General features: G+C 37.6%; 1 protein-coding gene and 1 pseudogene across 12 annotated transcripts in view; one reads left to right on the top strand and one right to left on the bottom strand.

Annotated features, from left to right (window-relative positions):
* The window catches only part of PAM (peptidylglycine alpha-amidating monooxygenase), a 278,027-nt gene that overhangs the window by 95,266 nt on the left and 155,284 nt on the right, over nt 1-27,477 (bottom strand). For all 12 annotated transcript variants that reach the window (XM_045837893.1, XM_045837894.1, XM_045837890.1 and 9 more), the window contains exons 5-6: nt 23,869-23,926; nt 10,413-10,500 (exon numbers count right to left, since the gene is read on the bottom strand). In XM_045837893.1, coding sequence (XP_045693849.1) covers nt 10,413-10,500; nt 23,869-23,926 — 146 coding nt within the window. The remainder of the gene's footprint in view (nt 1-10,412; nt 10,501-23,868; nt 23,927-27,477) is intronic.
* Nucleotides 13,334-14,209, top strand: LOC123818163 (annotated as a pseudogene).

Genomic DNA, 27,477 nt, shown 5'->3' with positions numbered 1-27,477 from the left:
GGGAAAAAAGACTTTTTAATCACGCCAAGTGACTGCCAGTTTCTGATCACACTCTTCTCCACTGTCCCCTTTGCCCAGAGAACCCCTTCCTCGACTCTCTCCCTGACTAGCTTACCCCTCTCACCTTTTCCTTCAAGATTCCACTCAAGTCTTCCTCCTCAGGGAAGCTTTTTCTGACGCTCACCCCATTCAACTTTCATTCCTTAACTGTAGCATTCATCCTAAGAATCCGTTTATACCCCCTCTTCAACCAGGCTGAGCACACTGAAGTCTGGGGTCATATCTTTCACTCCACACTCCCAAACCCTACAACCCTGCCCGGCATTGAGTAAATATTGAAGAACTGTTTGATGAAGTTAGCTACTAAGTACACTTCTAGTTTTCATACACAAATTCTTAAAGAAGTGAATTGGCCTAAATTTGGTTGTACTGTCAAGTATAAAACTTTTTTAAATTAGTCAAGAAGTTTTAACGAAAACATTAAATAACAACACATTTGACTTATTACTTGCCTGGTATTTTGTACAAACAAATTTATATTCATTCTTACAAGAATACTGCAGGTAGATTTCACTTTACAGCTGAATAAGCCCAGAGAGTCTAACTGCCAAACGTCAGAGTAGAGCCATGATTCAAACCTCTGGCTGTCACACTTCCTTCTGTCTTGATTTGTGAGAATGATTTGTAGGCAGGGAATGATATTTGAAGATAAACTTTGATGACTACTATTATATGTGAACTGTGTTGCAATATGTGCAGGTAATTCTAAAATCAAATTCTACCTAAGTTCTTCTGACTTATGTGCAAAGAGACAATGGTTTTATATTTAACTCTCTTATCAGTTCTGGTAAAAGAATAGTTTCACAAACAAAACTTTAAGTTTTAAAATCCTGTTTTATAATTTTTTAAAGAATGTGTTAAACTCAAGACTGAGTAAGAAATGACTCACTGGAGGGAGCTGGAATATTGAAACTAACCCTGAAACGTCACGAGTGAGAGGACTAAGTGAAGAGGAAAAGCAAAAGGCCAAGAGAAGTGGATCCTATCATGCAGGGGTGTCAAACTCACTTTCACCGGGGGCCATATCAGCCTGGCAGCTGAATGTGATTTCAACCCCTTAACAGTTAAGGAGTAGTTACATTTAAACAGTTCTAAAATGATTTCGGCCCTTTGAAGGCGGTACCACCAGGCTGATGCGGCCCCGGTGAAAATGAGTTTGACACCCCTGGTCTAATGGATAACACAAGAGAGTGGAAAAGAGCATTGGGATAAAATCCCTGCACCTCTTCATTTTCAAATTTCCATTTCCCATTTTAAATGGAAATAGCATCGTATTTTTTCCACATAAAAGGACTGACAGGATAAAGTTGATATGGTGTGTTTTGGCTTTCCAAAAAGGGTCCCACCAAAATAGGATTTTTACTGTCTTTATTAATAAGAAGTGTCTTAAGGTTAGGAAGCAGGGTAACCAACCTTGATCAGTGGCTGTTGTAATTTCAGGCCTCATCAACCAGGTTCCTTATTCTTATAGCAGCTTCTCCTAAAGACTCCTCCAGATTAAGCCAATTAATTGTGAAAAAAATCACACAGCTCCCTTGTGGTTTCTTAGTATTCATTGCAAAAATGATGAGAATTAACATTTGAAAATAGAACTATTCTGGATTCTTAAGCCTTTGCTGCAGAACCTTTTCACCTCGAATCCATGGGGAAACCATTCAGATGGCATGGATATTTTTAGACTACACCAAGAACTGAAAAGTGCTAGCCTGTCATTTTGAATTATCCAAATAAAGCCAGATTGACTGTTAAAGTATTCTCTGGTTGTATCTGTTAAAGGCTATTTAAAATCCAAGTTTACTCAAGGAAGATCAGAACTTATAAAAGGCTAAAAACATTAAAAAAATAAAATTGGCTAAAAACATTAAAAAAATAAAATTGTCAGGCCCTCAAGTTTATATGGCCTTCAATTACAATTTTAGTAGAGCCACGGAAAAATGAATCCAAAGTTAGAACATTCTTTAAGAAACAGAACATAAAATCAATGTCATATATGGAATGTCCTTAACTCCCAAATTTGCATTCTGTGAGTCAGGTATTCCAATTTCATGAACTGTTCTATAAACCCACAGAACATATTTCCCAATTCAGACCAACCTTCTGTGAGTTTCAGTGCAATGGGTATGCATAAACACAGTAATTGTCAGGATACTTAATGGGGAAGCTCAATAGGAGTAGTGACTTACAAGCACCAGCCTGATCAACAGTGCCACGGTATGAGATAGGGAAGCAGTGAAGTCCTGAAGGGCAGAGTATGTCTGTTTTGTCCACACCAAGTTCTCAGTGCCTAACAAAGTGCTCACACATAATGGATAGTTAATCAATATTTTATTAATAAATGAACAAAGATAATAGCTACCAGTTATTAAGTACTTCTATGTGCCTAGCACAGTGCCAAAGTGTATTACTTACATGTCCTCACTCTTCATAATGGCCCAATTAGGCAGGATTAATATCCCCATTTCAAAGATGAGGAAACAACCTTAAATGATATGAATAATATTTATTACAACTACCAAGTACTAGAGCTGAGATTTGAACCAAAGATGCTCTGATGTCAAAGTTCTGGCTCTGTGTTAACTGTTGAATGTGAGAGTACTGTGCTATAAAATTGCCATTCTACTTAACATAAGCACTAGCCTTGTAAGGAAAAAATAATGTTCAAAGTCAGGTAATGTTTGTTTCTGTTGAAATTCTCAAAATGGTTACAACCATGACATTCTATAAAGTTGACATGAGTGTACAAGGAATTGGTCAGTTGCTAAGGAACTCCTCTCAACACCTAATCTAGGCACCAAAAAATTAGCCAAGAAATATGATCTTTGGTGACTAGAAGTTAAAACAAGATGCCAAGTGTGTTTTAATGATGATCCTTTATACTGTCTTGACATGCAATATAATATGAATCTATTACAATATTAAAGTAGAATAAGGAAATGAATTCAATTAATTTTAGCCTAGCAAATATTTATGTCTAAACTTTGCTACTATGCTCAAAGACACATTTTACAGTGCTTAGAACAAGGAAAAGAGGACATTTTAGAGATTGTACTGTTTTTATTTATACTGACAAGGATGGTATGTATGCTTAATGTTAGTAGTTTGTTATGGCAGAAGTAAAGAAGGGATGGCAGAAGGCAGGCTGTGCATCTTCCTGCACAGTGTACGGAGGACAGGAGTGGGGATATGAGGGTACGGAGAGGGTGCAGAAAGGCAGCAAATGTGAATACTATTCTCAGTCCAAGGATCATTACCATCATGAGGGAGGCAAGGATGCTTTAGTAACATCACCTAAAAAAAGTCATTTAAATGAGTAACCAAGCAGGGTGTTTCACATACAGGCTTTTCTCTCTCTATATTTATTTATATGTTTTAGCTCTTTTCTCTTTCCCCTCATCAGCACCTGTAACCCTGTGGAGATAGTGGCATTTAAAAAGACACAGCAGGTGGTTAATAAATAGAAGCAGTTGAAAGAGATTTAAGCTAAAGCTTCACAGAATGATAAAGCACTACTGCTTTATCTGGAGAAAGATTCCAAGTTAGAACAGCTAGAAATAGTCTCATTTAATCAGCTGGGATTTGTCTTTTTGAAAAAGATCAAACAACCTACAGAAGCCATATTTGGTTTATAAAGAGTAGTTGGTCATAATAAGCATCATTAGAAATAGTTTTCAAATCAAACATTAACTACCAAGCCTAAACATAATTTTAGCTCTGCATAGGTCACTCCAAAGGTACAAGGCAGGATCCATAGCAAGCCCCCTCACTTTAATCACAGAATGCTGCGAACACAGTCCCGAGGTGGGCACTGCTGTACGACTGTACACTGCTGTAAGCCTTAAGTCCTGTGCTCAGCAGAATAAAGGTGCACAAGCCTAGGCAATCTCACATTACAAAAATACTGTGTTCCAGAATTACCCCGGATGCCAAAACTATTTATATGAAGAAAATATGACTTTCAAATCCTGGAACTCTCTGTAGCTAACCATTCATTATTATTTTTTTATTCGATTGGCCATAAAATCCATTCAGTTTTCCATAAAATAAAAGACACATATTTCATTTTCACCACTAACTTTATTGATTTGGATATTTTGAGTATGTTGGCTACCTCCCACATGGTGTAACATTGATTGTTTTCAATTAATGTCTCCATTTGATTGCTATTAACTTCATTTGGTCTAGGGAAGTGGGCATGGGGTTAAGGTGGTGGTTTCTGGAAAGATTTCGTTCATCTAGAAAAAATTTATTGAAGGATCATTACCATGCACCAAGAACTACTTTAGGTGCTGGGGGTGGTGGGGAGAAAATAAACCAGAGCCTTTGCCTTCAGTGAGCTCACAGTCTAGTAGCAAGAGACAGACATGTAAACAGTTACTTAACATAAAGTATCACAGGTGCTATAGCAGAAACCTGAGCTGGTGACAAGAACTTTAAAAAAGTCAGCATAGAGTAAAGGCAATGAGAATGGTCAGGATTGGAAACTGTTAAGAATGGATTCTTGAAGGGCTGCAATAATTAAGGAGTGGAAATAGATAAGGAGTGGAAGGGATGCCAGGATAAGAGAACAGGAAAGAATAAGTATGACCATTCAGATATGTCCTAAGCACTGTGCTTTACTTAAATTATCTCCTTTATCTTAAATTAATCCTCTTCACAACCCTCCATAGGGTTCCGTTACTCCTGTTTTGTAGATGAGAGACTAAGGCTCAGAGACTTCATTTGCCCACAGCTAGTAAGTGGTCTGACAGAAAGTGAACTTAGTGCTAGTTACAGACTTTATGCTCTTCACTGCTGGAGGAGCACAGTCAGGAAAGACCGTGATGTTATGGAAGCCAAGGTAGGACAGAATTTAAAAAAGAAATAAGTAGTCGCCATGACAAATGCCACAGAGAGATCAAATAAATGAAAGATTAGCAAGAACCGGTTGGATTTTGTAATTAGAAACTTTTCCTAAAAAATTTCATTAGTAGTAGAAGTAGGAGAACTAATTAAAGTAGTCCAAAGAGCAAATGAGACGTGGGGAAGTGAAGACTTCTTTTCAAGGAGTGTGGCATTAAAGAAGAGAGAGGGAAGGTGGAAGTTAGAACTCAATCAAATATATGAACGTTGCCTGAGGAGACAAGGTCTTGGATTTATGTCAGTAGCAGTGCTGTAAGGTCAGTGTTGTGAAGCCCAGCATTGAGGGTCAACAATGGGAGATGGAAGTATGGTCTGAGATGTGTATAGTGTGGGGATTGGGTGTGATGGGTTGAGAGGAAGAGAAGAAAGGTCTAGAGCAGGAGTCCCCAATCCCTGGGGCCACAGAGTGGTACCACTCAGTTGCCTGTTAGGAACAGGCCTGCACAGCAGGAGGTGAGTGACGGGTGAGCAAAGCTTCATCTGTATTTACAGCTGATCCCCAACACTCCCCACCTGAGTTCCACCTCCTGTCAGATCAGTGGTATCATTGGATTCTCATAGGAGCACAAACTCTACTGTGAACTGAGCTAGCAAGGGATCTAGGCTGCCCACTCCTTATGAGAATCTAACACCTGATGACCTGAGGTGGAGCTGAGGTGGTGATACTAGTTCTGGGGAGCAGCTACAAATACAGATTATCATTAGCAGAGAGGTTTGACTGCACAGGGATATAATAAATGTTTGCAGACTCATATCAAAACCCCATCAGTGAATGGCAAGTGACAATTATGCTGCATCTGGTGACAGGCTAAAAGCCATCACCCTCCTTCCATCTGTGGAAAAACTGTCTTTCATGTAAGTGGTCCCTAGTGCTAAGAAGGTTGGGGACCACTGGTCTACCCAACCATGGAGCATCATCATCCAGTAAGAAATCTCCAGCACGAAACTTAGCAAACCACCTTGACATGTTCAGTCAGTCACAGCACCTTCTCCATACACTGTGCAAATCTTTTTTTGCATTTCAGTTGCATTTTTACCTTTCTCGAAAAGTAAATCATAATATGCTGAAAATGTTGCTTATTTTCTTCTATCTTCAATATTATAATGGCTACACAAAAATTCACCAATTATGATTTTTTTAAGTGCATGCTGATATGACAGCTGTCACAATACAATCCAACAAAATTGTTTTGAATGAAGTTAAAGACAACTAAGCACCACTAGAGGTATCTTATGGAAAAAACCAAATGAACTTTTTGTCCAACCCAACATTTTTAATTTTTTAAAAAAATTTTCAATTATGGTTGACATACATTATTATATTAGTTTAAGGTATACACCTTAGTGGTTAGACATTTCATAACTTACTAAGCAATCATCCCAATAAATCTCATACCCATCTAGTACCATACATTATTATTAGAATAGTATTAACTATATTTCCTATGCTGTACTTTACATCCCCATGACTATTCTGTAACAACCTCTTTATTGTACTTAATCCCTTCACCTTTTTTACCAATCCCCCTGCTACTCATTATTTTTTAAAAATGTCATCATTAGAGTAAAAAAAGGTAAAAAAATATTCATAGAATAAACACAATATTTCAATTTCCAAGATTTTCTAGAATTTGCCATTTTTAGTGGGCTGCAGTAATAAAATCTTCATAACTAAATGACTCAGTTTTCACCATCTTATTTCCTTACTGACCCTAAAAAAGCCCCAAAGAACATCTGCTCACTCATAGCTCCTATTTAGGCAACAAATTGGAGGAGCTTAAAATACTAAGCTTTGGGTTAAGTCTGAAAGCACAAATAAAGTCCAACAAATTATGCTATTGATATGTTTGCTCCGACCTCGGTGCTATTAACTTGCCGTTGGTCCCTAGATGTTTTAACTGTTTCCTGTAAAAGCCTGGGAAAGAAGGTACAGGGGGCGGCCTCTGACAGGCACTGTCACCTTCCCTATGTGGGCCAGCAGAGCTGCTGCTCTGACACCAGCTAGTCCTTATCTGCATCCTCGAGGGGTATGTAAATTCGGAACTGAGCACCAGGCCCACTCTAACTATAAAGGGACCACCCCACAGTATATTAAAAGGTTCACATCAATGTATTCGATTTAAATGCACATGCATATAATTAACTAGACACATTACCAGTGTGAGCTGCTAATTTGGAATGAGACACAAAAGACTAGATATGTGTAGAGGGAAAAAAAACTTTAAAATTAAAATGACTACATAATGAAAACTGCTTCATGCTGTGTCTACTATTTTTGTGTAAACTTAATATAACTGTAAATATATTTTAATGAACAGTAGAATGAGGCAATCACAAAGAGCAAAGTGGGGCAGTGCAACAGTGAAACATCATCAGAATAGCTCTGTGCCTTCATAATAAAAGTGCTGCCTGAAGACAGGGGATGAATTATAACTTCATAATTTCAGGGGAAATGTTTACTTTATTAGAAACACAGACCTATTTGCCAACCTGCTGGTGATGAATAGAACAGTCAAATGAAAACAGGGAAAACCCTAGCTTGATGCTTTGGTGTTAAAATATCCTAGTGATAGCTTTTTCTTCTTCCGCTAAAACACCTTTATATTGCTGTAAAGATTTCCCTAGACCGTGAATAAGTTCTTGATATTCTTAACTATCAAAACCCATTATAGTTATAATAACCAAAAGTATCTGTGAAAGTTTGGAAATTTTTTAACTACTGTATGTATCTTAGAGCAAGTAAAGAAGAGATTTGCATCTGTGAAATGAGTGAGATAAATTCCATGACTCAAATATTTAAGAATGCAGGGCTTTTGACATTGATAGATATTTGTTATTAGTATTATAATTCAGGTGGGACAGATAAGAGGCTAAGCAGCTGGAAAACATCTGCTGACTGTTGTCAGGGCCGAGCCCGTGTAGCTCTGGGGGTAGGAAGCAGAGGATGTTTTTGTGAAGCAACTGAAAAGTTCAGCCCATGAAATATACTGTGAGCTCTAACTCTTTAAGACCAATGGATCTTGCTAAATATCAGAGGTTAGAAAGTCTGTCTTCTCTTTAAATGGAAAGTAAGGCTGGATTGTGGAAGTCAGAATCACTAGAACAGTTTTACTTAATGCATATCTCCCAGTTTTCATACTGAACAGAAAACATGTAGATCCTACTTTTAAATATTCAACACTTTGGGCTTGGATAAGAAAAGATAAATAACAGCATCAATTATTGTCTGTGTTTCATGGTTATAAAGCCAATTATAACAAGCCTATAGATTAAGTGAAAATGTGGGCTGCCAGACAAATCCTTAAAGTCTATTTAAAATGATATGGGTATAATGTCATTAAGAATTCTAATTACTTAAGGATACAACTGAATGGCAGAACACAGTAGACTCACTGCTTGAAGTGATTCAACCAGAGAACACATCTCGAGCTCCGAATAATGATGCTTTTCCAATCTGACTCAGCATTTGCATGCAACTTATATTCATTTGCCTATGGAATTTTAGAGCTCAGGGGAGTTCTATAAATGATCTAGTGAGAGCCTCTTGATAAAATGAGGAAATTGGGGCCAGTCACATGGGGTAGATAACACACCCAGGGAATCCAGCCAGTGACTTACTGCTCCTTCACTCTACTATGTTGCCTTTCCAGTAATGATTTTAGCAAAATAATATGTGTAGCAATCACGTTACTCAAAATTATTGTTTTTCACTTTCATTTACATTTTGCTTTGAATTCTCTTCCTCCAACTAAGAAAATCCTTTAGCTAGACTTAATATCAAAATAGTATATTAAAAATATAAACAAATATTTTAAAAACCAAAATAATGTGTTTGTTCTGATATTCCCTTAACATGAGAACAATGAACTAGGCTTAGTTCATTTTGTATATTTTTCTTAATAATTAGAATCATAATAACATTTGTGATATTTTATTTTTTCATTCATTCCCTTGAACCAAGGTGAATCGAAAGCAGATTTTTAAAATTCACATTCCTTTTAGCTATTTTTACTCATTTTAATCCAAAGGTAAATTTGTTAATTTCAGAATAAATATTTTTAAAACATAAAACCCAAAGGATGTGATTTGCTGAATCAGATTCAGAAAAGCTGTCAGAGAATAACCTTTTAATTCCAAAATTTTATTTACAAAAATTTACTGAAGAGCAAAAACTAGAATGTTGGTATCAAAGGGTAACTGTGATTGGCTCCATTTTTACATAAACTCAATCATGTGAGTGGGTTTCCTATGTGATATACTCCTTTCATCAAATAACTTAAGCCTATTAACAAATGCTTTGATGTTACTTGGTCCATGGAGATTTCCACTAATTGCCCTGTGCTTTTAACAGTTCTGAATACATATAACAATTGTTTATTGTAAAAATGACTAGAAAGCAGTTGCTGCGTGCCTCGCATCCACCTAATGAACATTTGGATGCGTGGAGAGAGACCTATCAGTCTACATGATTGGGCAGAAACAGGGCACAAAACAGTTCCCTTCCCTTCAGAGGAAGACACACAGTCATTCTACACTATTAAATATGTAACACTGATTCTGGCCATTGGTGCAAAATAGGCTTAAAACACACAGCTATTTTCAGGGTTCATTGATCTTCTTACCACCAAAGAAGAAAATGAGAGGGAAGATATCAAGCACTAATTATGTTGTAAGCTTCTGGGGGTAGAAAACATATCTATTTATCTTAGAACCTCCCATGGCATCTGCTGCAGTTCTGACATATAACAAGCATTTAATAGAGGTTTATTGATTGATCATGACATGGTATTAAGGCTCACCACAGTGATTAAAATAAATTCTAAAACTGCAACAGTTACTTGAATACATGAGACACAGTGAGATGAAATAAAAATAACTGGATTTGGAACCAGACAAACTAGGGTTCAATCCTGGTTGGACACTAGCCAGCCGTGTTACCTTGAATAGGTTACCGAATCTCAGAGCTCTAGGTTCCTTGTCTGTACAGTGGGAGTAATAATAACATCTGCTTTCAGAGACATTAGGACAAAATGAAATGGCATACACAGGTTACCCGGTACAGTGCCTGGGATAAAAGAGGGCTCATTGAATACGGCCACAGTGCTCTTTGGGCTGAATCATGAACTTAAAAAAATGAACATCGGAGTGTTCATTATCTAAATTTTTAGTGTTTGTGTTTCAAACTGTATGCACCTTGACACGCTCTCTATGACAGCAGACATGTATTTCTTAAGTCAATGTTGAAGACTGATGGATGTGTTCCACAGCAAACTAAATAACTGATAATTAAAACATGGTAACTACTTGATATGAAAGAACAATATTCTTTTCTAACAAGGAAATATTCTGCCTACATATGAATCAGGTGTAAAATGCTTGCACAGATGCACTTTGTACTTGTAAAAACACACATTTTCTACCTCCCTTTGTACTATGAGCCCATCATCCCTTACCAATAACTTCCAGTGGAAGAAGGCATATTGCATCCAAAAAGTAACATATGATGGACAGTATCCATGCTGGCACGAGGCTTGAAGTCAACTGTTAAGAGAAAATAACACATAAATGTGAATATAAGTTATACTTCTGTGCACAAATGTCACAAGAGACTATTCAACAGTTGTGTAACTATTCATTAGCTGTGTAACAAAGATGTTTTGATGGCCTTAGGACAGAATGCCCTGGTTGTATAACTTGTCCTATTCCTTAAGATGAGCATGTTTTGATAATTTAATTTAGTATGATAGTAAATATTACATAACAAAAAGAAAATAATGAATTAGTAGGCTGAAACTACACATATGATGTCTGGCCGGAAAAAGTCCAAGCATTGCTAATATAATGAGAACAGTTTGTGTGACATTGATGTAAACTGGCAGCAAGGAGAGAGGGCTGGAATGCGCATGTGTGAACAATGATGACTTCGCTGTACTAGTCAGTGGGGGTGCTAAACACCTTTGAGTGAGCATATGTACTGTGTGGCCATCACATTCAGAATAAATGAGCAAGTAGAGCAATGACTCTGCATCAGATTTTGCGTTGAGCTCAAACATTCCTCTGTGGAAACTACTGGGAGGACTGAGAAGGCTGCAGCTATGGGCAGCTGGTGACTGGCAGCTTCATCACGGCAACATGTCTGCCCATTCCTTACAGCTCATGCAGGGTTTTTTTGTGAAACATTAAATCACCCAGGTGACTCAGCCCCTCTATAGCCCAGATTTGGTGCCCTGTGACTTTCTCTTTTTCCCAAAACTAAAATCACCTTTGAAGGGAAAGAGGCATTTTAGACCAGTTAGACCATATTTTAGACCATTGATGAGATTCAGGAAAATATAACAAGGCAGCTGATGGAGACTGGGAGAACTGTGTGAGGTACCAAAGTGCCTACTTTGAAGGGGACTGAGGCGTCATTGTCCTGTGTACAATGTTTCTTGTATCGTCTTCAATAAATGTTTCATCTCCTTTTGTCTGCATTCAAAATGGAGTCCTAAGGGGGAGTCTACCAGTCCCCTTACACACAAACAGCTAAATGGCCCCAAAGGGTCTTAAGTTTCAAGTGTGTGTGAAACTGCATCTTTTAGCTCTTTTTGTCTGTTTGAGAAAATTAATAAAGCTTCATTTATTGCTAAAATATGTGTCTGATGCATGAGTATCTATAAAATAAGAAATGTTCTCCTATAGCACCATGACTGGGAAAATGTGGTTGACGAGAGAACACAGGGCACCTACTGTGAGACATCTTGACTTACAACTTTCAGGGCAAACAAAAAGCATGTCATGTACTGTACTGAAAATAAGAATTTAGAAACCAAAAAACACATCTTGGGATTTTTATACCACCATTTAAAGAACTAACAGAGGATGGCTGGAAAATGGACTTGATATAACCTGAGGCTTTGTTTTTTATTAGGAAAGAACACAGTAAGCCTAGGAGACTGAAGAATATACTTGCAAGGGAAAAATCAAGTGGAAGTTACAACAGTTCACAAATCACACAAAATCATACTGTTACCTTGCCTTAGTTCGTTAGTAAGAGAAACAGAGGGAAGAAGAGGGATTTTATGTCTACAGACACTCTCAAGCTGAGGGCAGGCTCCCCTTCCTCTCTCCCACAATCCGCTGGCAGAATGAAAACTGAAAAAGCCCTGAGGTGGGAGTATCTGGTCTTTTTGTTTGTTTGTTTGGCTTAAATTATATTTTATTAATTATGCTATTACAGTTATCCTGCTTTCCCCCTGTGCCCCTCTCCACCTCCCTCCACTCAGCACCCCACTCCCTCAGGCAATTCCCCCACTATTGTCCATGCCCACGGGTCATCTGTATAAGTTCTTTGGCTACTCCATTTCCTATAGTGTACTTTACATCTTCATGGCTATTCTGTGACTACTTATTTGTACTTCTTAATCCCCTCACCTCTTCACCCGTTCTCCTCTTTCCCCCTCCCATCTAGCAACCTTTTACCTTAAAGTTATTTTGATATATAATACAATTTATCTTTTACTTATTTTTATCAACTGGCTTATATAAGTCTATGGATATCTATAACTTTTTGGTCTGATTGTATCTGCCTCTCACTCTCTCTCTCTCTTTTTAAAATCTCTCTCTGCCAGTCCATGAGGGGTTTGTCAAACAAGAGGTGGACCCGTTAGTTTTTTCAGAACCTATGTAGATGATCACAAGTTCTTATCTCCCTTAGATACTTTTATTATGGGCAAATTATATTAATAGATTTCCTAAACTTGAATCAGTCTGGGAATTCCTGCTTTGAACCAACATGACCAAGTACATTTTATCAAGAATTAAATTCATAACAATATATGTGCCCCTCTGTTTGCTGCACCATTATTTATAATAGCTAAGACATAGAAACATGGAAACAGCCTAAGTGTCCACTGGCAGATGATTGGATATAAAAGATATGATACACACAAACACACACACACATATATCAGAAAATGCATACATATATAACAGAATACTACTTAGACATAAAAATATGAAATATGCTATTTACAACAACATGGATAGATCTTGAGAGTATGATGCTAAGTGAAATAAATCCAATGGAAAAGGACAAAAACTTTATCATTTCACTTACTGTGGAACATAAAACAAAAAGTAATGAACAAACAAAACAAACGAACTGATACAGACAACGGAATGGTGGTTACCAGAGGGGAAGCAAGGGGAAGAAGGCAGAGTGAATAAAGGGGCCAAATAATGGTAGCAGAAAGAAACCAGACTTCAGGTAGGGAGCCCATAATAAAGTACATGGATCTTGAATTATAACATGTGTATCCCCAAACTATATAATGTTATTAACCAACATTACCACAACAGAGTTAATTTAAAAAACCAAAACTCTTAGATACAAATGAAGGTGAGTTTGAGGTGCCAGCTAAAAATCCAGGTGGAAATATCCTGCAGAATATTAGAATCGTGTGACTCTTATTTTCTTTGTAAGAAAGAGCTCAGAGAATTACATATTTGGGAGTCACCCAAAAATTGAACCTCGAAGCCAGGATGGTGGATAAAAGCACCCAAGATGAAAGTAAGAACCACAGAGGAGGCTCGGGACAATGTGCAGAGAAAGCCCTGAGCTGTCAGGGTCTGTGCAGGAGACCCTGACACCATGTTTCATGTTAACGCACTGTGTTTACTGCTGGAAAACAAGGCAGACGAAACTTGGAAAAAGGTGGCTACCATTAAATTTATAGAATAAAATCTTGAAAAGCAAAAGGCTCAGAGAAGAACAGAGAGGAGACCTGCTGAGAGAGGATTAGATTATGGAAACAAAGTGTACAACTGCTGCAACTTTTCACTGGGAAGGGAAGTGGAGTGTTTTGCTGGGGCCCCTGCCAATGCAAGGAGACCTTCTAGTTGTCCTTTGTAAAGTAAAGGGTAAAAATTATTCAGGAGTTTCTTGGTGCTGGTGACGTGGAGCTACTGGATCAGTCTGAGAAGGCAGAGGTGGAGGAGACACTGAGGTGACTGCAGAGCCAGAAGGGAGTGTGGGGGTTATTGTAGGGAACACAAAGCCGTCCTTACTAAGAGCACCGTGGACAGTCGCACCACCACACAGTCCAACAGCCTCATGCACAACTTTGTCTCGAAGGCCTGGAGCTCTGTGGGTGAGACTGACCCCCAAAATGACTTCACCTTCCTTTAAATTTGCTCCAAGAAAAATGAAATTACGGTTGTACCAGATAAAGACTATTTCCTGATTGTGATTCAGAATCCAACTGAATAAGCCACTCTCTTGGGTCCACAATTCATTCCTTGATTTAATGCCCCCCCAAGAATAATAGTGTTAATCATGTCAACTGACTGTCAGGTGGAAATGACCTTGGAGCCCCTGCAGACCACTCCAGGGACCAAGTGGGCTGCAGCTCCACCTCTTCCCACTGAAGTCACCCCTCTGCCAGTCAGTTACTCCTGAGTCCCCAGGAGTGCCCCCTTTCCTCAAGTTCAAGTTCTGGAACAAGAGCTTGTGAGGAGCACTGACCCTGCTTCCTTCTGACCTTTTCAGTTTACTTTGTTGCCCTTGGAAAAAGCTGTTTTTCTTTAAATAAAAATAACTGCAACTTGCAAAAGAAAACACAAAGCATAACTTCTCTAGCCATTTTCTGATTTTTTTCTCCTTCTGACATAGTATTTTAGGAAGTACTCACTAGGTATGTATTTAATTTAATTTCTATAATGAGATATGCAGGGAGGGGTTCGGAATGAGTCTCTCTGAGATGTGCCTCAGTGGTGTGGGGATTATTTTGAGCTAAGGCAACAGAGGCCCTGCAGGCTCAAAGAAACTTCTGCCCACCCCTTAACTAGCTAGAAGAATTTAAATTAGGAATCTGGCCCACGATGAGAGTTACCACCAGAAATGGCTATTACGTATCTGTATGGCAGGGCAAACTAGTAATTACTGAACACGTGCTCTCCCTGCAATTACCTTCTGAAGCCCCAAGCTGCATTAGCTCATCCCTGGCTCAGAATGCCTTATGTACACAATTTCCCTCTCTGTCTCTGAACCTCTCATGTATACAAGGTCTCTGATTCTCATATGTGGGGTTCCCATACATATGTGTACAATTAAATTTGGTTATTTTCTCATTAATCTGTCTCATGTCTATTTGATTATTTGATCAGAAAAAGAAAAAAAACCCTCGAGCCTTGATAGTAGCAGGGGTGTCCAACCTTTTGGCATCTCTGGGCCACACTGGAGGAAGAAGAGTTGTCTGGGCCACACATTAAATACACTGTGACATGTAATCACACACACATAAATCTCATAATGTTTTAAGTAAATTTATGATTTTGTGTTGGGCCACATTCACAGGCATCCTTGGCTTCATGGGGGCTAAACACCCTGGTAGAGGAAAGTTTCTTCCTCCCCCACAGAAACAGATCAGTATCTTTAAGTGGTAGTAAAAAAACTTCCTCAGAGTTCCTTTTCATAAATACTCTCACTGACTCATACATTTTTTTCAGAAACTCAAGGTCTAATTTAAATGCAGAATAAATTATTAGTATACAGTAAAAACAAGCAACTGACCAACTTTTTATATCCTAAAGAAAGAGTGTAATGAAGTATTTGTATTGTTATAGCTCACAGTTCAATTCATTGCAAGTTGAAATGAGAAATACCTTCAGCAAAAAAGAAGGTCGTATCAAAATGTAAATGTAAAACAAACAGTAGATACCATAAAATAAAGTAGGACTTGGACGATTTCATGGAAGGGATTGCTACCTGTGGTGGGGAGGGGTCAACTCAGAAAAGACTGGCTGACAGGTTCATTTCCAGGGTTTCCTCCATCACCACTTACTATGACTGGCTGTGCAAAACAAGGCCCACCCCAAGTAAATAACAATGAGGTCCAGGGAGTAGGCTGAAGATTTCAGCACTACAAAAAACAGAATATGGAGAGCTATTTTTAAATCACATCTTAAAAGAAACTCCCCCTTCTTTCTTTTTTGTCCCACCATACACCAAAGAAATAAAGACTCTAAGGGGCACAGAGCTAGAGGATAATAATGAAAACAACTGTATGTCACCATGCAATTCTGAGAGGAGAATAAACAAAGGCAGCCTTGGGGTGGTTACACACAGGCAAAAACACAGCCTTGTGAGAATGCAAGGGAATGTTATATCTGATATGGTTTACAGTGCCACCAACTCTTCCAACTCAATAATATGGTAACAGTTGCTTAAGTGGAAATGGTACCTGACTCTCAATGGGTGTTAACAGTTCAGGTGGCCTGATGCATAAGATCAGGGAAAATTTTGTAGGTGAGTAAGTGTGAATAAGTCCTGGGACCTAAAATCTTCTGAATGACTAAGACTCCAGAAATAGTGTCTCATGCACATCAATTAAAGGAAACATGATGAAGGATTTCTCAAAGGAGAATGCCATCTGAAATAAAGTACTCAAAAGTATGTGTGTGGGCGACATATTGAGCAAAGAGACAACTAGGTCTATTTTCTGGAATTCTAGGCAAAATTCGTTTTAACTGCCTGAGGTTGTGGGGGATTTATGGTCTCTTTTGGCTAACATGAGACTACAATCAGGGCCATAACATACACTTAGAATATGACCTAACACAGAATTTCATTTAGGACTTGGCTTCTATTTTTCCTTTCCAAAGGAAATCTGGGTCTGCATGTCAAATTTTGACATTTATCTGCCAGACGCAGGACGTAGAAAGACTTCGAGAACACACACAGCCAAGTGGAGGAACACCGATTAAGAGAGACCTACAAACAGGCAGCCCACTCAGTATTATCACTGACAACGGGAGGAACACCCTCTTCAGCTAAAGACACTCTGTACAGAAATACTATGGATCATTAACCTATTGAATTAAAAAGAACTGATTTGCAAATGCAAGTTTGGATCTCCAAAACTTAGGCATTCTAGAATTGCAGTCTGGATATATCACTAGAAATAATTACTGTTAACTCTGTTTTTTTTTCTGCAAGTGCAATCATATTGTACACAATAAATAGTTTATTTATGAAATGATTTTTGCCAACAGTACTTTTCACTTGGTTCTGTGTATCAGTATTACCTATGGAGTTTGTTCAAAATGCAGGTGCCCAGGGTCAATGCTAGATCAGTCCTGCCCCTTCCTTCATCCCAATGTTTCATTTAAATCTCCAGAGGGCATTCTAGGCAAGTGTGTCTTTGAAAATTTTCACAAATGAGTAACAGGTGACTCTGACTATAACCAACATTTGTAGTGACTGCATATATCGTATTATGTGAGCATACTGGGAGTTCAGTCAATCCTCCTTCATTAACTTGGACTGCCTTGTTTTTGTTTTTTTAATGCACAGGCAAAATTGTAAAAATGAGTTTTCTTTTTTTTTTTTAAAGATTTTATTTATTTATTTTTAGGGAGGGAAGGGGGAGAGAGAGAGAGAGAGAGAGAGAGAGAGAGAGAGAGAGACATCAATATGCGGTTGCTGGGGGTTATGGCCTGCAACCCAGGAATGTACCCTGGCTGGGAATCGAACCTGGGACACTTTGGTTCCCAGCCCACGCTCAATCCACTGAGCTATGCCAGCCAGGGCTTAAAAACAAGTTTTTTTTTTAAAAAATAAATATATAAAAGAGTTTCTAAAGGTAAAATTTAGTTGTTCCTTTAGAGTTGTTTCAATATTGAGAGAACAGAGAGGTGTGAGGTTCAAGAAACAATGATGTAAAAGAGTTGTCATAATTTAAAAAAAATTGCAGGCCCCACATTTTAGTATCACTACCATAAACATTTCTTTAGTTCCAACAAATAAAGATTATACTTCAAAAACTGTTCATAGGAACTGAAGATTATGCTCTAAGTTGTAATTTAAGTGTAGGATATGATCAGCCTTAATGTTCATCATCTTGCAGTTGAGCCAGGAGGCTCAGAGAAACGTAAAGCTCACAGCGGCACAGTCCATTGGGCAGCATGTTAAAAACCCACAGCAATGGTACATTATGTTATCTTCTGCCCACTTCCTGCATAGCCACAGAGCAATTCTACACTAAACTAAAGTCCTTCTGCTTGAGCACTTTATCAGAAAATTTAATAGAGAAATTGTCATTAATGCTCACTAGAATAGATAATGATGGATCCCTCTGAATAAAGGAAGTTAGCACAAAAAAGCATTAAACTTCTAGATGATACATCTTTTAAAACTGAACTTTTTGGTATATGCCAGAACCAACTAAATAATCAACACATACACTGTATCAGGCAGGCTATGCAAGATAAAATAGCAAAAGCTTCATTAAGCTCAGTTTTTGTAACATTATTCCTATAACAGTCCCCTATTAATTTCTTCCTGAATCAAATACATATCCTCCTCCTTGCCTTTTCAGGCCATGCATAACATCACACCAGTCTCCGAGCCCACCACGTTTCTAGCACGACAGCCCCAGCCTCCATTCTGCATTCTTACCAGGCAGCCCACCTGCCTTGACAGCCATAACCACTCGCAGTTACTGAGGGCTTCCCCTATGCCAGGCTCATTTACCTCTTACAGAGACCACAGGAGTCTGGTCCTTTTCCCTCATGCAGATAAGCCTGAGGAGGGAAAGGCCAAGCAACTTGTCCTCAGCCATGCAGCCAGCAAGGAGTGAGGCTCACCCTTGTGCCCAGGGCACTCCACTGCTCATACCACTGGCTGCTGGAATGTTCTCCCCCACATCCCATCTGTAGATCCAAACAGACCCCCTTCCCAGACCCAGATCAAGTCTTGCCTATCTCTCTCAAGGAATTTTCTCTAATTAGAAAAATTCATACTTATCTTTGTAGAAGCCACTTCCAATTAAATAGCTGAAATGCCTACTTCAGAATGACTCAAAATGCCACAAACCCCTTGCCACTGAAGGACATTTACACCTCAATTCCAATTCAAACCCAGGCTTTCTGAATTGGCCATTTTACTGGGGGTGTGGTGTAGTGGCATTTTGACATTACTGCATTAAAGCAACGCTGTCCACATACAAGTTACTTTGTGTGTTGGTGTATATTCATTTATTTATTGAGATACAATGGACATATAACATTATAATTGTTTCAGGCAGCCTCAGCCTCCTGATTTGCACAAATCATTATGTGCGCAACACAATGATTTGATATTTTTATATATTGTGGAATCATCACTACAATAAGTCTAAGTAACATCCATCAGTTTTGTTTGATAATTTGTAGACCTATCTAATTAAAGACATTCCTAAATCTCAGCTTTATAAATTATAATAACATGATTCCTTTCCTCCCCCTCCGTTTTTTATTACCTGAGAAACCCTGAGGTTCATTGCAGGGCATGTTGGAAACACGGGTATTTTTTTAGGTGACCACAGGATAGAGGACATTTAGGAAACACCCCGAGACAGGGCCTGTTGCAGCAGCTTCTCCTTCATGATTATGACCAAGCAAATTATGTTTTGTCCACTCATTAGAGATCCTCGTATAGTGAATCTTACTTGTGCTATCTCAGCTCTCTCCAAGTAGCTGTCACTATGAAATTAGAACACCTTCCTAGGGTGCCTGGTGGAAGTTACCCAATGGTCATGTGGAAGACAGAAACTACATTATTTTTGTCAGAGAAAATCCTAAGTGGGAGAGAAAGGGAAGAATATGCAGTCAACTGATTGGAAGCAAAAAGGTGACAAAGTGGTGGGATGGGAACTTACACACATGTACACACACACACACACACACATTTTTATTTACTGCTGTCAAAGCCATAAAATGTGGTAATATGAGCCCTGTAACTGTGTCAGGACTTGATCCTTATATATATAGTCTCACTATATAGTAAACCATAAACTTGATCAAAATTAGGTTGTTACTTTAGGTTTTGAAATATCCCAACATCATCTTAATGTATGCTTTATTTAAGAAAGGTCACATTTGGAGATACTCAAGTCTGTGCAAATCTGCAGTAGAAATTGTTCTATATTCAAGGCAGTGTCCAAAGAAAATGAAAAGCAATGAATCATTAGATTAATTTCATCTATTTCTAAATTCAGTGGCTCCTATTTCATTTGTCTAGTGCATGTTGGCAGATAGGGACCTACCATCACTCACTAAGGAAAAGACACATTTATTTACTGGTCACCCATGTGAGCGAAAGCCAGTGGATGAAGATGACAGTCAAATTTCTTGGCTGAGTGGGCTGCTGTCAGAGCCAATTCTTTTGAGTGTCTGTAAAACACCTTTTAGACAGCATCACAGTTTGGTGGTCAAATGCAGATCTTACCATGCCTTCACCCATTCCAATTCTGGGATTTCTTATTAAAACAATAAACAAAAGCAATGCTCTAGGGAGAGCTATGACTTTCTTCAAAATATAAAAATTATATTTATATTCATTCTAGTATTTCCCCAAACACCTAATTTTTGCATTCAATAATTCAAAACAGGCTAATAAACACATCAAGTGTTGTGTATGCTCATATGTAAATATGACAGGCATATGCACATATAAATTCCATGAGAATTGTGATGGGATTTTCTCAAAATTAAAAAGTATGTGTGTCTAAAATGAGTAACTCAATTAGTCACGCAAGCAGAAAGCCCAACTTATGATTTATTCAAATGCAACTTTGGCTTTTAACACCATTAAGAGACTGTGCGTTAGTCCGAAAAAGCAATCCAAATTATACTCTTCCTTTTGTTACTTTGTTCAGCAATCTGAAAAGCAAAGGGAGAAAGTCCTTTCAAATGTTCTAGCATTTGTAGTCTTGTCTCCAGAATTCCACCAGGCTGGGGTTTCCTTGAGTTTGTGTCACGGCTCACATCACCATCACCTCGCTCACTAACCGGAACAGCACAGAATTGTAAAAGTTTGCTGAATTTATGAATAGTGACTTTTCTTTAAAAACACTTATTTCTTTATATTCAAACAAGAGTATAATTTAAGGCAAAAAGGTAAATTGGCTACTATTCAATATTGAACCTTAGAAAATGGCCAAACAAGACACTGTTTCAGAGTTCACTCACATATCGAACAAGCAATTGCTGAGTCCCTATACACCCTGTGGCACATACCCTGCTGACATCCAAACATTTAAAAGGCATAGGTAATACATGCAGAAGGTATAAAATAACAAAAGTTTCTGAAGGAAAGAATAAACAAAATATTATAGGCTTTTACAGTCTTCATTTCCAACCATACATAATCCTATGATAAAGCACCCTGCACTCTAGAATTTGGGATAACCCACAAAAAGATCATTTGTGTAAAAGCTTTGGTTACCCCTACTAAACTTTCACTTTGGGAGTCTGGAAAAGCTATGTATGATCACTCTTCCAACATACAACCTAAATATCCAAGCTTTTTTCCTTCTGTAAATTTTTAAAATTTCATGTGTATTGGGTTTTCTTTTGTAAGCTGGGTTGAGGTTTACTTACTTTTTAGCAAAACTGACCAGAGTGTTTCCAGTAGAGAATGAAGGTAAAGGAATGAAAGAATAATAGTATATGATGTGGGAAGACAGAGATGTGCTATAGCTCTGTATCAGCTCTGTCTATCCACTTGATAACTTCTTTTCTTTCTTCCTTGTTCCACTATCCCCACACCATATCTGTTAGGATTCAATATCATACAAGGAGGGTATCACATAGCTAGTAAAAAGTTTGGGCATGTTCCTAACCTCTCTGATTCTGTGTTTCCTCTTCAGTAAAATGGCTTAAATATCTTAGCTTTCAGCAACTTAGTGTCTGGCAGGCTCTGCATAAACAACGGTTGGTGGTGGGCTGATTATTTAAACAGGGATTCTATACAAACTATTGTCCTAGCACCCAATTAAACCAGAATCACTGGTGTTCCTGCTTCTCTCCTATAGAATGGGACTAACTTCAGGGTTGTCCTAAGAATTAATGAGATGATACATGCCAAATTTCCCTTACCTAATTCCTATGTAAATAATTTTTGGTACTTCTCTTTGGTTTTCAATTTTCTAGTTTTAATTTGCCTACACCTAAATTTCTGTGACTGCTGGATTATGCAAATAATGGTAACCACAAAATGCCTTGGGGTAGTACAGCAAAGGAGTCACACTGAAAATGAAACAACTGCTTTGTAAAGATGACAGAATCTTTAGTATTCACGTAATTCTCCCAGCAATAAAGAGAAGGAATACTGAAATTAGTTATTAATCTTATAAGATCCATTAAGGACCTTAGAACTGACAACAGTTGAGTCTTAGAATGAGAGTTGTCCAACAAAATGAAGGAAGTTTAGTACCCTGGTTCTCATACAGTCCTTTATGTGTCTCCTGTGAATATTTTTCTTGACTGAATATATTCACTTATACTTTTCAATTTTAAATTATGAGAAAGTAAACATTTATATTGGGAACAGTAATACATTCCAGGATACATATTTATAGTCCTTACAGTCATCAGCTCTGAAACCATACACTACTTCCAGCCTCCAGAAACAAACCAGTAACCTGTCAGCATGAGACCTGTAGTACTGTTGTGAACACGACCTTCGCATGAACAGAGTGGCAGAGCAGCCTTCCATTTAAAGCAATTGTGAAACAGGAGGAAACAAAACTATCTCTGAACTTGGACAAAGAAAACATAAAATTAGTAAAAAATAAAAACATATAAAATCTTTTATGAGTAATTATTATTTTCTCCTTGGTTTCCAATCATGTGGATATGAAACTGAGGAAATCTGTAATGTTGACATTTTAATGATAAATTTATATTCTAAATCACATTTGGTATTGCTCAAAATACTACAGTTAGGAACTTAAATTATTTTCCTGTCTTCACAGTTCAGGATCTGAGAATACTGCCCTTCCTTTCTCCTTGGTAATTTTCAATTATTACACAAAGTAACAAAAATCAGCAATGCTCAATTTACCAAGATCTGATTTTCATCTTTAGAAATTTAAACTATCGAGGCAATTTTGTTTATAGACTATTGTTATAGGTGTATTTTCTGTTGTGATTACCACCAAAGTGTGTGGAAAAAATAAGTGTGCATTGCTCTGGGTTTACAGATCTATAATGTATATTCCCATGGGGAGCACCTCATGGAAATTCATCCTCAGACGGCCCCAAGGCTACAATATACATTGCATAATCCCCATATAGCTGTTTCAGACAGCCCACTTGAAGATTAGTTCCAAGGGACCCAAGTACAACTCGCATTATCATGGCTTTCTTTCCAACCTCAACATTTCAAACCAGAAAAGTGAAGCAGGAGGAAAAAAAAAAAACAGATGCATGAATGATCTGCCATCATACCTCTTCCCTAAATAGTTAAAAGTCTGCCATAAGGGAGGTTTAAATGAAAACAACCTAGATGAAAACAGATGGTGCTCTGTCACTTTTTCCCATCTGATTCAAAGATCCAGTTAGGGAAGGGCCTGCCATTTAAGAGTCCCCTTATTCTGTGATATAGACAACAGGAACAATGTTCCTTCCATCCTCTCACCATCCCTCTTTCTCTTCTCTTAATCTCTCCTTCCTTCCTTCCTATCCAACTACCTGTCTGACAGGCAAAATATTACATTCTCTGAAGCTGATTTTAAGTGCATTCGATTTACAGTATGACAGAGCAAGTAAATAAACAGTCTGTTGAGTGGAGCAGAATTAAGCATCCAGCCACAGACAGAAAGCCAATACTGTACAAATGGGACCACATGGTATTGGCAGCCATTGACATGTGCATGCAACTCCTTAACTACTATTATGCATGAATCTCTCCAGATATGGTTTGTAATCTTATCTCTCAGTGGCTCTCTCTAGTTTGTTTCTGCATTAGACATGATAGATGCATTTTAGAAACTGACAGTAGAAGATTAATACACTCATATCCATCAAAGAGAACCTTTCACTGATTTCAAATAGCTTTCCCTCCCTTCAACTGCCAACCATGATCCCCATGCAATCATTACTTACTCACGAAGGCTTCCTCATCCGTTGGCAAACGCATTGACATGCAGAAGTATGTATCAGACTATTAAAGAAAGAGAGATATAAGATACAAATTAAACTGCTGCTAGTAAAAAAGAAATAATAACTAGTCAAAGAATGAGCTGTATGACTGAAAAAGAACTAGTGGACCAGCCAGGTACAGTTGCCTGCTGCACGCTGGATGCCAGGTTAGTGGAGGGGCTAACTCTAGTTCTTAGGTACTCTAAAAGTTTTTAAGACTCTTCAAATCCTGTTTATAAAGTCATTCATCATGAGTAATATTTCTAATATGTCAGTTGAAAGGCAACATTTTAGAAGTTTAGATGAAGAGTGAAACAATTAATTGCATTTGATTTTAAAATGGTAGCAGTTTGTTTTGACTGTATTTGCTATTTGCATAATTAAGGATTTAATTTCCTGAATCATTTTACAATTCCCCAAAACATTAATTAAAGATGTACAATGAGTAAAAGTTGGTCTTAAAATATAATATTACATTTGGTTATTTTTTCTTACTTTAAAATTCTGTGTAGTTTATTGAACAAATTAACAGTAACTCATTCTATCTTTTCCAGTTATTGGTCTTTTATCTAAATGGTTACTTTTCTGCTATCAAATACATTAACACCAACAATTTTTAGTGATAAAAAATGCAATTTAGAGAGAATGAGCTCCTGTTCATCTACGCATACCACTTCCTTAATGGAAATCCAGGTTCAGTGAGGTGTCCTATGGTTGATAATATACCCATTGTAAATAGAGACAACTCACTTAATAATTCATATTTCATGAATTATTATTGCACAGGGCTGGATCCAGAGACTACACAAATATGAACAGAGATCATTTGGGTTTCTCTAAACCTACTGGTTAAGGCCAAAAATTACCGAATTTATATCTTATTTTATTTCGGTGATGGGATTCAAGGAGGTTCAAATACATATCAAAGAAGTTGTTATAATTACAGAAGAAGTTGAAGAATTACAGAAATATGATTCAGTCTTCATTCTTCCTTCTGTACATGCCATTTTTCTCACTTGAGCACACTGTTTCATTTCTTAAAGGTTTTTATAGTTATTTAGATTCCCTCTTACTTTGCTAAGAAGAAAATATACCGGGAAATGTTGAAGGTTTCATGGTAAGGAGGTTAAGCCACAGAAATGCTGGAGATGTGAACCATGTATCCAAACCCCAAGAAATATATTGGCAAAATAATGCTCAAAGATCTCACAATCATGTACAAAATTGCTCATAAATATTTCTCCAACCTTTGAGTTACTCATTTAAAAAATATTCCTATACTGTTCTAACAAAAAAATAGTAAGCTCAAGATTTTTTTTATTTGTTCATCCTCAGCTATGAGTAAATCACTACTTGAAGATATTTAGTGGCTACTATAGCTGCTGTTGCTACTATTACTACATCTATCCAACAGTTACTGAATGTTTACAATATGCCAGGCATGATTCTCAATCTTCTATTTGTATTATATCATTTACTAAATTAAACAATACAGTATGGTAGATAGATGCTCTTATGAACTCCATTTTAAAGATACTAAGAATAATAACACTGAGAGCTGAGTATCTGCCAGCACTGTTCAAGCACTTGACATGTATTACCTCTTTTAATCCTCATAACACATTCCTATGATATCAGTAATATTTATCATCCCCATTTTAGAGATAAGGAAACTGAAGCAAACCAAGCTTAAGTAACTTTACTGTCTCTCCTAACCAAAACCTCAAAACAGTAGGAAGACAGACTTCTGAACCTCCTCTTAGCACAGTTTCTTCAGAAAGCTGGCAACTAATCTTTTCTCTGTCTCTGTGAGATCTAAATCTTTTACCACCAAGAACTGTCTTCTCACATTCAAAGAGTAATTCTGCTTGGATTCTTAGCCACTGAAAGCCTTGCTCTAACTTATATCACTGATTCCTGTCATATAGATTGAGAAGCTTGTTTTTCCTCTGAGTAAGTGCCAATCAACAAACCCAGATGGCCTAGTTACATGGACCAAGCCCCACCAACACCCCTCAGTGCCTTTCTTTTAACATGCCCAGCCTTTAAAATAAAAGGTCTGTCTTTTGTTTTAGCAAGTTGAGCTCGGTTCACATTGGACCCCCTTCCCTATTGATAGTTACTATTGAAGAAATCTATCCTTACCACTTTAAATAGTGTCCATCTAGTTTATCTCTGACACTAACAAGTGCAGGAGCTGAGATCTGAACATCAGCTGTCTTTCTAAGGCATTACAGATCATTCAAAGCAATGCAAACAAATCAATGACATAAAGACAAACCAAACAAAAATTCTTTTAAATTTGGACTAACAGGTTTTGGTTTTATTTTATCTCTGATTTTATTATAAGCCACTTCAAGCTGTTTTGGAAATAAACAAGTTATAGGCATAAACAGAAATGTGAAATTCAGCAAGTTGGTTCTTTTGACAAAAGGAAAAATAACTAAGCACAAGAATGGTTAAATATACAAAATAAAGAAAACTACTATTTACACTGAAATTTGATCTGATCCATATTGCAATTCTTGCGGTTGTCATCACTTGAGCAATTTAAAAATGGCAGAATAATTTGGGATTAATATTCTTATAAGAATTTGTATTTATTGGTTTATAACTTCCCTATTAATGAAAATGTGTTCAGATTTTAATGGTTCCTTTCCTGTTACATTAAAGTAAGTTTGAAAAAGGAGAAGAAGGAGCAGAAGAAGAAAAAGAAGAAGGAAGGATAAAGGAAATCCTCTGCGGGATAACTAGTATCCTGCAAAATTATTTTGGGAGAGTGAAGTTTCTATTAGACATTGTAGTAATGGTCTACCATGCACCATCATACTCTGATTTAGGATTTTACTTATGACCCATTTTTCAAGAGAAAGAGTAATTCTGTTACCAAAAAAAAGGTAAAAATGTTTTTTAAAAAATAAGTACATTTAAAAAATACAGTGTGGATCAAATCAATAATAAGCCTCCAACTGAAAGCTCTGAAGACCACAGTTCAATAGAACAGAGAATAGCTAAAAGGTAACTTATTCTTTTCTCTGCAACTGTAAAACGTTTTAGTGATTTGGGTCTGGAGTATTCTGGTACCACAGTTTGGATTCGACTTAGAATTAAGTTGAGAACTCAAGATCCATGTAAAGGAGATACACCCCTCAGGGTCGTTTACGTGGTGCAACTGGAGAGCCCAACTCTTAAAGATGATTGATGCAGGGCCCCGTTTTGTCTCCCTCAGGCTGGCTAAGTGTGAGTAAACACTCTTTTTTGTTCATTTTCTTCTCCAAATTATTCTCTGAGTAGGTCTAATAGCCACTGCATTTTTTTTTTTTACAGAAATGGGAACTGATTCGCATAAAGGTTTTTGATCTGCTTAAGGCCACTAAGGTAGGTGGTGTCAGAGTTAGAAATAAAAGTCTCTGACTGTATGCCTTCAAGACTATTAGACCCGGCTGGTGGGGCTCAGTGGATTGAGTGCTAGCCTGAGAACCAAAGGGCTACTAGTTCGATTCCCAGTTAGGACACATGACTGGGTTGCAGGCCAGGCCCCTAGTAGGGGGTGCCCGAAAGGCAACCACACAT

This window comes from Phyllostomus hastatus, unplaced genomic scaffold, assembly GCF_019186645.2.
Source record: "Phyllostomus hastatus isolate PE091 unplaced genomic scaffold, TTU_PhHast_1.1 phas_contig_254, whole genome shotgun sequence".
Classification (NCBI taxonomy): Eukaryota; Metazoa; Chordata; class Mammalia; order Chiroptera; family Phyllostomidae; genus Phyllostomus; species Phyllostomus hastatus.
The sequence above is the reverse complement of the archived record's forward strand: the minus strand, read 5'-3'. Positions and strand labels throughout refer to the sequence as shown.